The sequence below is a fragment of the Vipera ursinii genome, assembly GCF_947247035.1.
Source record: "Vipera ursinii genome assembly, chromosome: 7".
Lineage (NCBI taxonomy): Eukaryota > Metazoa > Chordata > Lepidosauria > Squamata > Viperidae > Vipera > Vipera ursinii.
Genome location: NC_139521.1, coordinates 62,312,405 through 62,327,039, shown reverse-complemented (window position 1 = coordinate 62,327,039; position 14,635 = coordinate 62,312,405). Strand labels below are relative to the sequence as shown.

Genomic DNA, 14,635 nt, shown 5'->3' with positions numbered 1-14,635 from the left:
TCCAATGATGCAATAATCATAATTGTGCTGTTACATCAGCCATAGAGTATTATGCAGTGCATATTGTGCTGACACCATGTGGTTGTTTGGGAAACTACAACATTTATGTCAATTTGTTCAGCCAACCCCTCCCATTTGTGATGTACTTCCTCCTTCTTCTTACCCTGAACGTTCTATCACTTTCTGCCACCATCTCACATGTGGTAGTCTCTACATGCTCCTCTCTACATGCTAGGATCATTACTGTCTTTTGACCTTGAAATACTGTCCATTTCATCATCTACCACACCTTGTCTGCTGTAATATTCTCTGCATGCAAATAAAGGTCCTTCTGGATGATTAAAAGGTAATTTCATGAGTTCTGCTATCTGGCAAAGGCTGTTAACAGTGATAGTATCCGCTTATACAGGCCAGGCACAGGGGTCTCAGCAAGGGGATAAATCATTAAACAATAGTCAGAGTCATAATAATAACTGTACTTGAATTAGTCCAGCTTGTAGGTGGTCTTACTCCCCCCCCTTTCTACCTTTTCCAGTATTGTGTGTGCTTTTCATAAACACCAGGTCTTCACATTATGATATATCACAAAATATGATAGATAATTTGAACCAAGTCATTTGGGTTCCAAGTGGAGATTCTGGATTACTCTGTACTTCATTTGTCTATTTTCTTAGCTATTTAGGTATTTTCCATCATCAAACTTCTAAAGCATTACTATTCTTTCTGCCCTGCTTCTTCAAAGTTCAGTTTTTGCTTCCATATAATATGGCATGATATTGCCTTTCTGATTGTAATTGTAATTGTTGTAGGAATAGACACAGCACAGTATCAAAATATCTTTTCCATCGCCTTTATTTCTGTCCTACAATGTACTGATCTGCTATGGAAGGAAGGGAGGGAGGGAGGGAGGGAGGGAGGGAGGGAGAAAAGAAATGAAAAAATAGTGTTAATAAATAAGTAATAAAAAAGACTTCCAACTTTCTTTTCAACAGATAATAAAATCTTATTGTCCTTCCTAAATATTATACATTTCCCTCCATCCCTTCATTTAATCCTTGTATTTTTTAATCTTCAGATCCAAACATCAGAATATCATTTCTTTCTTCTTTCAACAAAAAGTCCATATAAGATTTCCAGTCTTTCAAAAAAAATAATTGCTGTTTTCTTTGACCAGACAGGCCAGTTTTGCCTTTTCTGTGAATTTTGACATTTTTAATAATCCATTCCTCCACTGAGGGGGATGCTTATTTTATTAATGACATTCCACAGCTTGACACAGTCAAAGGCCTTTTGCTTTCTCAATTATCAGTGTCGATCAGCAACATCTCTTGCTGCTTAGCCTTTTTTAAAAAAACAAATTCATTTCACTTTCCATCCAAAATTCTAATCCACATTGGTGGTGTTTAGGACCACCGATATAGATTAGAGCTTTGCTTCTAGGTGAAGTTAAGGATACATGGGATCATTTGCACATTCTGTTAAATTTTCTCTCATAGATACCAATATGCAAACTGGCCCTTTCCATTTATTGGTCCTAGTGTAATTCTCCATCTTTGTCAGTATAGTTTGATTAGAATTTCTTCCTCTTTTTTTTGCAAGCACCAAAGCTGTAATAATTTATTATAATTAGCAGTCCTTCCATTTAAACAAAATGCTCATACCACAGATGTGAATATGTATTAGAAGGACACAATGTCCCTGATAATAAGATCACTTTATTGACCCATCTTGGGATTCGGAAGCACAGTTGGCTTTTAGGTGACAGTTGGCTTTTAGGTGGCTATTGTCAATAGTTTCTTTTTAAAAAAATTTTTTTAAAGTTTTATAAATTTTTAAAAATTACAATTTTTAGAGTTTAGTAAACAGCATGTTGTCTGGGTTCACACATTTAATGTTAACTTCTTCAATATAAGTCTATTCAGTACTGCACAATCCAGTATTTTTCCCCTGATCCTCCTTCTCCATATTTTTTCCATTTTCCTCTCATTACACAATTACAATTCTTGGTACTATTGATGCATACAGAGTTAGATATAAACATCTTCATCATATTTTACTAATATTATACAAATAATAATATTAATTCATTAATATCCTGTTTTTTGTTCTCTTGTTAAGGTTTAATTTCCCATCAATATTTAAAGTATCTTTGTCAATTATGATTTTTCTCAATGTTAATTACATTTATATAGCTAAAAAGTTTATTCATACCAGTCCTCTTATTTTCATATTTCCCATATCAAAAGAAAAGGAAAAAATGCTATTTTAATTCTAAATCATATCTTTCATTATAAAAGTCTAAATATATCTAAGGGTCATACATTCTTTTAACCATATTCAAACAAGTACTTTAAAATATGATGCCCTTTAATAAGTCAACTCTTCTATTTTTAAAATCTAACTCCTGCTTTCTTTCTTTGCCATGTAGCTTTCAAAGCCAAGGCAATTAAATCACCCAGGAATTTTCTTTCTATTTTTATGAAAATTGTTTGGCATGAGGAAGACAATTTAGGTAGGGTATTTTTGAGGGGGAATTCTGCCCATTTAGGTTCCTTAAGCAACTCCCACCTTCCTTCTCCCTCAATTTCTCCCTTCATCTTTTGTCTCCCAAATTGTAACTTTTTCCTGACAACTCTATGTTCCATTCCCCAAAATCTTCTTTCTTGTCATCAGGTGCATCTTGCATGCTTAAAGGGTAAAGGAGCTTTTGCAATTTCATTGTTTTTAGGTAGGTCTTGCAATATTTAATTTGTGTATGGTAGTTTATATTTCCCTTCTTTCATCTCTTCCATCTCTGGGTCCATTTCCTCTACTTTGTCTGGGAACTTTCTAGTTGTAGATTTAATTTGGAGATTTGCTCATTTATATTAACTAAATTATTTTTAGTCTCATTGTAGTTTCTTTTTACTCTGGTGCTGGAGGAGACTCCTGCGAGTCCCTTGGACTGCAAGGCGATCAAACTGGTCAGTCCTAGAGGAGATCAACCCTGACTGCTCTTTAGAAGGCCAGATCCTGAAGTTGAAACTCAAATACTTTGGCCACCTAATGAGAAGGAAGGACTCACTGGAGAAGAGCCTAATGCTAGGAAAGATTGGGGGCAATAGAAGAAGGGGATGACAGAGAATGAGGTAGCTGGATGGAGTCACTGAAGCAGTAGGCGTGAGCTTAAATGGACTCCAGAAGATGGCAGAGGACAGGAAGGCCTGGAGGAATGTTGTCCATAGGGTCGCGATAGGTCGGACACAACTTCACAACTAACAACAACAACAAAGTTTTTTTTTACATCCTTTTTGTATGCAACAATTGTTTGGTGAATTAATTGTAGCATAGAGTATATTTCCTTCTGAAAGGTATTTGTTTTTTCTTGAGGCATCATTCCTGGAGATCCTCTAACATTACCAGTCTCAATAAGAATAAAACAAAGTTTCCTCTAGCTTTCTGGTCTTTATATGCAGCCTTTATAATCCAATAGATTTTAGAATACAGGTCCAGTTCCAAAAGCAGTATTTTATAATAATCCTTTGTCTCAGGCATCCAAAAATTGTCAGTCAGACAAGTTTATAATCCACAGTGTTCAAAGTGTTCAACCTTCCTGAAAACAGCTCAAAAGTCTCTCCCAGCCAGATGTAATCAAAGGTCAGGTTTTACTTTCTCTTCCACTAGCTCTTGAGATTAAAACTCCAAGATCAGTGAGTGTTTATAGTCCAACAATGGTCAGACTGATAAGTATGCCAAAATATTTTCCTTTATTGACAACTGTTCTCCCTTAGCAGGCAAGAAGCTAGTTATAGTGCTCTACTCAGATCCACCACAAGATATCATTCAAAATCCATTTTCCACTCTTAAAACAAGGGCTTGATTTCTTATTTATTTATTTATTTATTTATTTATTTATTTATTTATTTATTTATTTAGATTTATATACCGCCCTTTCACCTTAATGTTTTTTTTCCCAAAGAAAAAATCTTAACAATTATCTCAGTTCTCAAATTTCAAAACTGTAGCTTTATGTTACTTCCACTTCAATATCGTATATTTTTGCCCCCCGTAGAAATTAAAACATGACTTCCGTTCACATTTGGAGGTTTTTAGCTTCTTGAGATCCTTTCCCAAGAAATTCAGTTGTAAAATAGTAAATAAAGGATCAATATTCTTACCCAGTTCCAAATATGCTGTTTACGATGTGTTAATTAGTGCTTTTCTTCTTTGATTGACAGCAGCTAATGGTTGGCCATAGGAATGTAGCCAGTATTTCCCCTGCTGGTTTGGAGGGCTTTTCTCAGATCGAACAGAAATACTGCTATCTCTCCATGATCAATGAGACACTTCTCATTCTTCATCGCCTCTTCAGGACGACTCTCAGCCCTTTTTTAGGGCCCCAGCATGGCAAAATCAGGCCCAGAAGGCAGAGCTGTGCCTTCCTGCATCTGTCTCACCACAACACAAAACCAGAAGTCTCAGAATTTCTTCCTATTTTTGTTAGCTTCACAAATTTATATAGATATTCAATCAATTTCTATAGCCTTCCCATCGGTAGTGCCAAATTGAAGCTTTTCTGAGTTCAGAGCTCTTTTGGCTGGCTTGTTTTGTTTTTTATGTCTGATCCCATCTTATATATCTTTATATATAAGGAGGAGTTCCTCAGGGGTCGGTTCTCTCACCCCTCCTGTTCAACATCTATATGAAGCCGCTGGGCGAGGTCATTCGTGGTTTCGTTGTGGGGTATCATCAATACGCTGATGATACCCAACTTTTTTTCTCCACCCCGAACCAACCCAGCGATGCCCTTGCCGTGATGTCCCGTTGCCTGCAGGCGGTCTGGGTCTGGATGGGGAGAAACAGGCTTTGTCTCAATCCTGCCAAGACTGAGTGGCTGTGCATATCGGCATCTCGGGCTAACCAAACTATTCCACCTTTAACAATGGGGGGTGAGGTGTTACCCCCCGTTGATAGGGCTCGCAACTTGGGTGTCCTCCTGGACTCACGGCTCAATTTTGAAGATCATATAGGAGCCGTGACCAGGGGGGCTTTTGCCCAGGTTCGCCTGGTGCGCCAGTTGCAACCCTACCTGGACCGAGATGCCCTACGCACAGTCACTCATGTGCTCGTGACCTCCCATTTAGAATACTGCAATGCTCTCTACATGGGGCTGCCCTTGAGGACCACTCGGAGGCTTCAACTGGTGCAGAATGCGGCCGTGCGAGTTGTGATGGGGGTTTCCCGATACTCCCATGTAACACCTCTACTCCGTGAGCTGCATTGGCTTCCGGTTGCCCTCCGGGTGAGATTCAAGGTGCTGGTGATGACCTATAAAGCCCTGAATGGCTTGGGTCCGGGTTATTTGAGGGTACACCTGCTGCCAGCATCAAGTTCCCTTCGTCCAGTGCGCTCGCACAGGGAGGGTCTTCTCAGGGTGCCGCCAGTAAAAGATTGCCGGCGGATAACACCCAGGGGGAGGGCCTTCTCTGTGCGCCTGCCCTTTGGAACCAGCTGCCTGTGGAGCTCAGGACTTCCCCTGACCTGCGTTCATTCCGCCGGGACCTGAAGACTTGGCTCTTTGAGCTCTCTGGCCCAGGCTGAGAATTTTAACTGGGGTTTTATTCTCAGGGATAATTTAATCTTTTTAATTGTCTTTTAACTTTTGTATTTTGTATTGGTGTGATTTTAAAATGCCCTGTAAACCGCCCTGAGTCCTTCAGGAAAGGGCGGTATATAAATCTAATAAAATTAAAAATTAAATTAAATTTATAGACACCATAATATTGCTTCTTGTCTCTTTTCTCTCTGTACATCTCTCTATAATTCTTTGTTTTTTCCTGTCATTTTTGTCCTTAGCTTTGGCTTTTCTATTCTTGGCAGTTCTCACCATCTGTTTGGACATCCAGTTTCTTTTCTTCTGTTTCTTAAATTTTGGCAGTCTCTTTTCACATTCATTCTTTGAATTCATTATACAGTTCCCCTGGCTCCCTAACAATAATGTTCAAGACTTCAAAGTGATTCTTGGTGTTCTCCTTGAAAATTGTGTGAATATATGCTCAAGAGCATATTGTGAAAACCAGCTGTCTTTATTCCTCAGCTTTAGCTTGATTTGGAACTTGCACATTAGCAGTATGTGATCTGCTCCATGTTCGAGCCATGGGATTATCCTTTTTGTTACAACTGAGCTCTTCCAACTCATTCTACCAAATTGATGTCTTTGTGCTTTATCTAGTGATGTCCTTGTTACTGGCATCATTTTGGTCGTTGGACAATTGTGTTAGCTGTGAAGAAGTTGGCTGTTGCTGATAAGTCATTCTCCTACATCACTTCACTTGCCTTGGCCATACAGTCTAATTACATTCTCCTTCTGATTTCCAACTTCGGCATCCCAAGCAGTGCATCTTGCTTGCATATTCTGGCAACTTCAGATTGAACTGGATCATAAAACCTGTCAGCCTTCTCTTTTTCTGCATCAATGGCTGGAGCATAAACATGGATAATCATCATATTAAAGGGCTGCCCACAAAATGGAAGTGATGTTATTTGGTCACTAGCTGTATCCTAACCCACTATTGTCTTTGTTACTTCTTTTTGACTATAAAAGCCATGTCATGCTTTACTTTTTATACTGTCATACTTTGGTATTCAACTGCTTTGAAACTCATTGAATTTGGTATTCAATACATTTTGATGAGAAAATTTTGTCCCGGTACTCATTGTTTGTTTGGTACTCGACCCGCAAGCTAGAAATTGCCTCCTGACTCAGCTACCCTATCCAACCAAAACGAAGGTTGTGGGTTACCATTGCCATCTCTCCATCATAAAACTACATCACATTCACAAATTTTGCTCATTGTCCCTTTTGGATCAGATTTCTGACAAATAGCTTCCCAGGTACATTTAACAAACAAATGGCCTGGCAAATTTTTGTATTCACTAACTTTCCCTTTGCCCACAAGTGACATTTTTCCAATCATCCAGTACAGATGCAGCCTTCAGACATATTTGAACAAGTTGCACAATCTCTCCATAAGCAAACCATATCAATATTTCCACTTTTTCCAAGTTTATACCATCTGCAACTGCAGCTTTACCCTTTTTCAACATTTTAACAGTCCTATGCCTTCCTTTTCAGATTTTTTTCTTGCATGCTAACATTGACAGCATTCATTTAAGTGCAACTCTATCACTAATTCTCCTTCCAGCATTTCCTCATTTCCACCCTATTTGAAATGATTGCATCATTTTTGGTTTTAATCATATTCATTCTGCTGGATACACCCTTTGTAACTGTCTGGAAACTGAGTCATGGCAACTAGTCTTTTTTTTGGGGTTTGAAACCTTTAACTGCTTATCCAAGTAGCTTCTTCAGTCTTTGAAACTATTTCTCCTGATATGCTTTTGGCAGTATATTTCTCTCATTCTGTTATTTTACAGCAATTGTCCTTTCATACACACTTTAACCTACAGCGTATTTCACATAGATATGGTCTATGCTCCAATGCTCATCATGGCTATAATCAATCAAGGCTTTCATTTAGTACTTTAATATAATACTGTAATAAAGAGCAGGTTACTAGCCAGAATCATACCCATGCCATATACAACATTTTTTGCTAATGGTAAGAACAATATCAATCAGTTTTGACCAGTTTGATCAGTATACCACAAGCACAAGTAAAGCCCAAAGTACATGCTTGCACTATTCCTTGTAGAACAAACTGTCTCATTTGGAACAATGTTTCTCAATTGTGGCAACGTTGGAATTCTGAGCTTGAAGTCCACATATCTTAATGTTGCCAGGATTAGTGTTGAGAAATGCTAATGTAGATACTACTTTGCAAGTCTGCCTCTCACAACTTTGAGGGATATACAGTGCACTGGCACACAATGTGCGTGTGTGTGTGTAGATAGATAGATAGATAGATAGATAGATAGATAGATAGATAGATAGATAGAGGAATGGATGGATGGATGGATGGATATAAATATAGATATAGATATAGATATAGATATAGATATAGATATGGATATAGATATATAGATTTATTTATTTTTTATGTTTATTTTAATCCCATTTATATCCCACCCTTCTCCGAAGACTCAGGGTGGCTTACAATCTAAGCACAAATCAATGTGCTTAGCAATAGCCTTCATTCTATGTATATGCCTGCTTATTAGCACTTTCGGGGGGCCCCAAGCGGCATTATTACAAAGTCAGCTTATTGCCCCCAACAATCTGGGTCCTCATTTTACCTACCTTGGAAGGATGGAAGGCTGAGTCAACCTTGAGCCTGGTGGGACTCGAACCTGCACTAATTGCAGGCAGCTGGTGTTACTTAAGAAGGCATTAGCCCACTGCTCCACCGATATAGATATAGATATAGATATAGATATAGATATAGATATAGATATAGATATAGATATAGATATAGATATAGATATAGATATAGATATAGATATAGATATAGATATAGATATAGATATAGATATAGATATAGATATAGATATGGAGGGAGGGAGAGAGAGGTCAGATAGTAAATAATTTTCAATTCTGTCCTTTAAAAACCCAGTTTGATAGTTATTTTTGAGAGAGCTCTGAGAACCAGATTAAAGATTTTAAGAAGCTGAATATCTAGACTGTAAACTTACTACTATATGTGCTTAAACCTTGTATCCATGCAAGTATGGAGCTTTACCTAAATAAGTGCAGTTCCACTTTTCACTGAATATGCACAGGTTTAATAATATATTGTGGGCATTTTTATTTTCTTTACTTATTAGGTTTTTATCCAGGCTTTTATTACTTTGCAGGTAACTCAAGGCCACAAACATGCATTATATACTTGCCTCCTCCTCTTTTTCCCCACAACAATATCCCTGTGAGATGAGTTGGGCTAAGAAATATAATGATACTAAATTTATCAAAAAGGTCTGTAGATATTTGTCAATTGTGCTTTTATTTTCTAAGCTTTCATTGTTCTGTTTCCCAGGTATAACAATACCACTTCTAATGGGTATTCAAAGAGTTGTTTTAGGAAAACCATAGTTTGTATTTTTTTGATTAGAACATATTGACAAATGGTAGCCCTTCTGCAACTATTTTTCTTTTCTTTCTCACCTTTATTTCAAAACCATTCATTTTATTTATTTTATTTATTTTAATTCTATTTATATCCTGCCCTTCTCCGAAGACTCAGGGCGGCTTACAAACTTAGCAGTAGCCTTCATTCTATGTATAAGCCTGCTTATTAGGGCTTTCACACCTCCCCCAAGCGGCGTTATTACAAAGTCAGCTTAATTGCCCCCAACAATCTGGGTCCTCATTTTACCTAACTCGGAAGGATGGAAGGCTGAGTCAACCTTGAGCCTGGTGGGATGCGAACCTGCACTAATTGCAGGCAGCTGGTGTTACTTAAGGAGGCATTAGCCTCCATTCATTGTGATAATTGTGGGAAACATGCAAGAGCTGATTTGTGTAAAATAGCTAATTGGGTTTCTTGGTTGCAAAGATGTAATTTCTGACAAGAAAGACAAACAATTATAATTTACCATTGTTCTCACTATCAACATTTCAGAAGATGCTTATTTGGCTATTGTTTTCTGTCCATGGCCCTTCTATAGAGGAAGATAGTAATTATCATGTTAAGACCAACTTTACTATTAGATTTTCTCTGGTTCCCGTTGCATGTGGCTTCAGATACTTCTCGGGCATATTTACTGCAAGAGATGACTACCATGAATAATAAATGAATAATGTTTAAGTTCAGCATAACACTATTACCTTGCAGTGACCAGGCCGTCCATACTAAAACTTAATGTACTAATCCTTCACTGATGTAATTTATTTGCTCTCCACTAGTGACATGAGCAGATAACTGCTTACAGGTAGTCCTCAACTTAAAATCACAACTGAGTCAAAAAATTTTGTTGTTAAGTGAATCATTTGTTAAGTCAGCTTTTCCCCATTTTACAATCCTTCTTGCCACAATTGCTAAGTGAATCACTGCAGTTGTTAAGCTAGTAACATGGTTGTGTAAGCCGAATCTGGCTTCCCCATTAACTTTGCTTGTCAGAAGCTTGCAAAAGGTCATCACATGACCCCAGGACACAGCAACAGTCATAAGTATGAACCCAGTTGCCAAGTATCTGAATTTTGATCACATGACCATGGGGATTCTGCAAAGGTCATAACTGTGAAACATGGTCATTTCACCTTTTTCAGTGCCATTGTAACTTTGAACACTCACTAAATGAACTGTTGTAAGTCAAGGACTATCTGTATGTTTACTTTAGTAAAAAAAAAACAAGCAGTACATGTCAATTATCTTGACAATGAACTGATTATTGTCTTATTTGATCACTCAGAGATCCGAGTTCCCATCTATTTCACCCAAGAAAATAATGTTTTTGTTATTTTTTTTATTAGTGAAGGCTATTTCTTGCTTTAGTTATTCACTAATGTTTCTGATATTTTACTACATCGAATCAATGTTGTTTTTGCTGGCAGAAATAGCAGCAGTAAAGCTGTTTTGGAGACAGCTCTTTTGAACTACAGTTTTATACAAGGATTTGCTGCCTATTTGTTACAAGGGAATCTCCACCCAATGAAGAAGGGAGAGAGGCATACATTATTATTGTAGATAAAACTGAAATAAATAAATCAGTAGGTTGACTCACAGGAAGCAGACTCATAATTCTTATATATCTGTAGTATGCTGATTTTTCACATGTTCCTGCAGCTAATTCTCCTGAGATACTAAAGTTCAGTTTTGCCCCTTTTATTGATGCTTTGGATGTTGCTTTGTCTCTTTTAGGACTTTAATATAAGAAGTGTAACTTAAGAAATGGTTTGCTGTGTTTATGATAGAAACAATCTTTGTAGGGATGTAATTTATCAGTGCTAGAAGAGTGCTTTTACTTTGATGTCCAGGGGCAAAATCAAATAGATGATAATGCTATGATTCCTATTTCTGGTTATTGCTTGACATCTTGAGGACTGTCTGATGGAAAGGTGTCATATAAATTTGACAGATACATGAAACCAATCAATTTTAGCCCTTGCTCTTTTCTTTTGTTGGTTTTCTTTTGGATGATGGTAGATTTTAAACTATCAATGACCATTTCCATTTTAAAAAAAACATACTATAATGGTAAGTCACTTTGGGAATGGCATGTTCTTTAAATCTCAAACGTGGGATAATATTAAACCTTTCCTTCTATGTTGCTCTTTAAAAGAAGCTGACTTGCCCTCATTTTTGTGGGGCAAAATGTCTTTTCTCTCCTTTACTCTCTAGCTTTGTACTTGCCCTTCTGTCTTAAAATATAAAGGCGATTCTCCCTACTTGCTTTAATTTTTAACAATCATATAAAAACAAAATCAAAATGCCTTAAGAGCTGTTGTGATATGTGCTGTCCTTTGCTTGCCAATAGCCTGGAAATGTGGACTTAAATATCTTGTGTATCTTGTCTTCTCTAATATTTAAGGTCTCTTCAAGATCTCTCCCGGCAGACAGATATTCCTTATGGCACCGTTTTGGATTCTGCAGTCTATGAACATGTACGGGTGAAAGGGATGAATCCTTTTGAGAAGAATAACATGTATTCAAAGCTGTGGCAGATGATTAACCGAAGTAATGGGTCTGAGAACAATGTGCAAGAATCCCAGATAGGCATTCATAAGGTAAAGTCCAACCTTTTTCTTGATCATTAAAAAAAATTCCTAGGAATAATGGATTTATTTTGCAAAGAAGTTTGCTACAAAATTGTTAGGACATGAAAAATAATCACCTCAGAGTGATTTCAGCTTGTGGCTCATTCTACTGCATGCTAAAATTGAGACTGATTTATGTATTTGGTTACATTTTTTTTTCAAAAGAAAAGTCTAAGAACTTTTTTTCCTTGAAAGGATTAAGCCAGTTGTTCACTACTTTTTTTAAAAAAAAATCTTTGTGTAATTCAGCTCTACAGGTAGACAGGGGGCAGCTATTCACAGGTAAGAACTTTGCTTTTTGGCTTAGAACACTGTTTGTCAACTTGAGCTACTTGTTAACATGTAGCTGTTAACATGGCTGGCTGAGGAATTCTGGGATTTGAAGTCCACACATCTTAAACTTGCTAAGGCTGAGAAACCCTGCCTTAAGATGACAAATTTCACCTATTCATTAAGGGAAGCAAGATTAGCTCCTTGTGATTTGTATTGCAGCTTTAGGGCTACCAATTACACTAGAAATATAGAAGCCACATTCACCAATCTTGCCAATTTTCTTTTCTTGATTGTAGTAGAAATCAAGACCTTAGTAATGCCAAATAGAAAATGAGAAAGAAAGAAGGATTGAAATCATGAATGTTTCATTGTGCTTCAGAGTTTTACAGAGTTAGTCGCAATTAGTCAAATCTTAAAGAGTTCCTTAAATCAGAATAGTTCACCACTGAGCCAACTTCCTTAAAGAGGTGAGGGACTCTTTTCCTTTAAGTTGAGGTTGGAGTAGGATGAAGAGGAGAAGGAGCAGGAGAAGGAAGAGGAATTTAGTAAAAGATACAGTTTTCTGATTAAAAAAAATAGGTTGATCTGCTTTATGTTTTTAAAAAGTTGGCACGCTTCTGTTAAAAGAAAAATCAGGTCCAGTTCCAAGCTGGGAGTAAGACACTGGAAATAAAATGGAGGCTAAGATGTTGGAAATAAAATGGAGGATGCTTAGGAAAAAAAGGTTCTTCTTTATTGATGAGCAAAACCAACAACAGCATGCAGTTCTGGGACAGCTTAAAAAATAGCTGAGTCAGTTGGTGGATCTTTATAGGGTCCTTAGACTTTGAAGTGGAAATGTTTCTGGGCTGTACAATGAGATGGGCTTTTGTGTCTTTTGCTAGTCTGAAGACAGTGTTGGGTTAATCCTAAAGGTAAAGGTAAAGGTTCCCCCGCACATGCGTGCTAGTCGTTTCCGACTCTAGGGGCCGGTGCTCATCTCCGTTTCAAAGCCGAAGAGCCAGCACTTGTCCGAGGACGTCTCCGTGGTCATGTGGCCGGCATGACTAGACGCCAAATAAAGATCATGTCCTGTCCTTAAATTTGGGTGGGGGAATGTAAATTCTTAATCCCATCAGCTGTGTGGGCTGAAGGCATTTTGTTTATGAATAGATTGGCCCAGTCTTTCATAACAGGTACAAAATATCCATCTCTCAAGACTTGAGGCTTCTGCTTGAGGCTAATAAGAAAGACTGGGGCTGCTTTCTGCCTTTGTTAAGATTTTTCTCCATTTCTCCTTTGGGAAATATAATATTATGCCTCTTTTAATACTAAGAATAAAGAATATTTTAATCTGAGTGGGGGGGGGGGCTTCGTACACTTCAAAGAATTTGAAAGTCTGGTTCTCCACAGGTTCATGCTTGTTAAATAACTGATTTTATAGGTATGTCTATTTGTAAAAATGGAGCCCAATCAATTGTTTATCCCCAATATTCCCTGTCACTCCTTTTTGCCATCCAAAGTTTCCAAATTTCCTTTATGCCATTTATGTTAGTTTATAGATATATAGCACCCTACTTTACAGCTTATTCTTCTCCATTCCCTCCTGCAGTTATCTGTGGCAAAAAAACATATCTTTTCCCCAGTGAATAGACAGAATCTCAATGTGCTTAAATAATACCTCAGTACATTTAACTTGGTATACAAAATATTTAAAGTAGGAAAACCGTAAATTACTGTCAAGTGAGATAAAGCTTTTGGATTTCACAATAAAAGAAGGTCTATTTTGCAAACCAGGATGTTAATATTCAGGCTACAGCTCAGCAGTAACTGAAATGCAGAAATAATAGTTCTTCAACTCTTTTTTCTCTCTCTCTCTCTTTTTCCCTAATTTTTACTGGGATAAAGAATGACTTTCTTTATTTTGCTGACAAATAACCTTTTAACTATGATAGTTAAATTCCTTGCACTGACAAGAATTTCTAGTGGTAATGATGCCACAATGCTTTTCTGAGTCACATACTAAAGTGAAATCGATTGGAAATCTTTCCTTTTATATACAATCAAGGTTGACCCTAGGAACCACACTGGTGCAGGGTTTTTAGCAATATTATGGAAGAAGGTGTGAAGGCCTTCTTCCAAGCTGTTTTTCAACATCCCAGTCCAGCCTATAGCCCAGAATTTTCAACTTCCATCCAAGAATTATACGGAATTGTCCCTGCTTAGTTTCCAAGATCAACAGGAAATCACAGGATTGTAGACCAGATTGGGAAGTACAAATCACAAACTTTCTAGTAAATAGCAATAACAAGTTATTTTTTACTGTTATCACTATAATAGACATGTTCATGTAGTCTCTATTAATCAAGCTCAGTGAATGTGCAAGTCTAAGAATTCTATCTATAGTATGAAATCATGATATCTATGAATAATGTGTCTACATGTATTTATGCATGTAGCATGACTGTGGCATTATTAATTATTCCTCTTATTATCTTCTTTACTTCCCCCTTTTATTGGTATTATTATTATGGTTATCATTAGTCTGTTGCTTTGCATGTACATTGGGAGCTTCTGCACTGGAGACAAATTTCTCTAATCATACTTGGCCAAATAAATATTCAATTCACTTCAGTTCAATATAATATATCATGAACTGGAAAATTATGCCCTAACCTTTAATCTAATATT

At 37.1% G+C, this 14,635-nt stretch overlaps 1 protein-coding gene across 2 annotated transcripts in view; it reads left to right on the top strand.

Moving 5' to 3' along the window:
* GRID2 (glutamate ionotropic receptor delta type subunit 2) overlaps positions 1 to 14,635 on the top strand; it is a 1,067,823-nt gene that overhangs the window by 891,777 nt on the left and 161,411 nt on the right. For both annotated transcript variants that reach the window (XM_083367820.1, XM_083367821.1), the window contains exon 13: positions 11,467 to 11,662. In XM_083367820.1, coding sequence (XP_083223946.1) covers positions 11,467 to 11,662 — 196 coding nt within the window. The remainder of the gene's footprint in view (positions 1 to 11,466; positions 11,663 to 14,635) is intronic.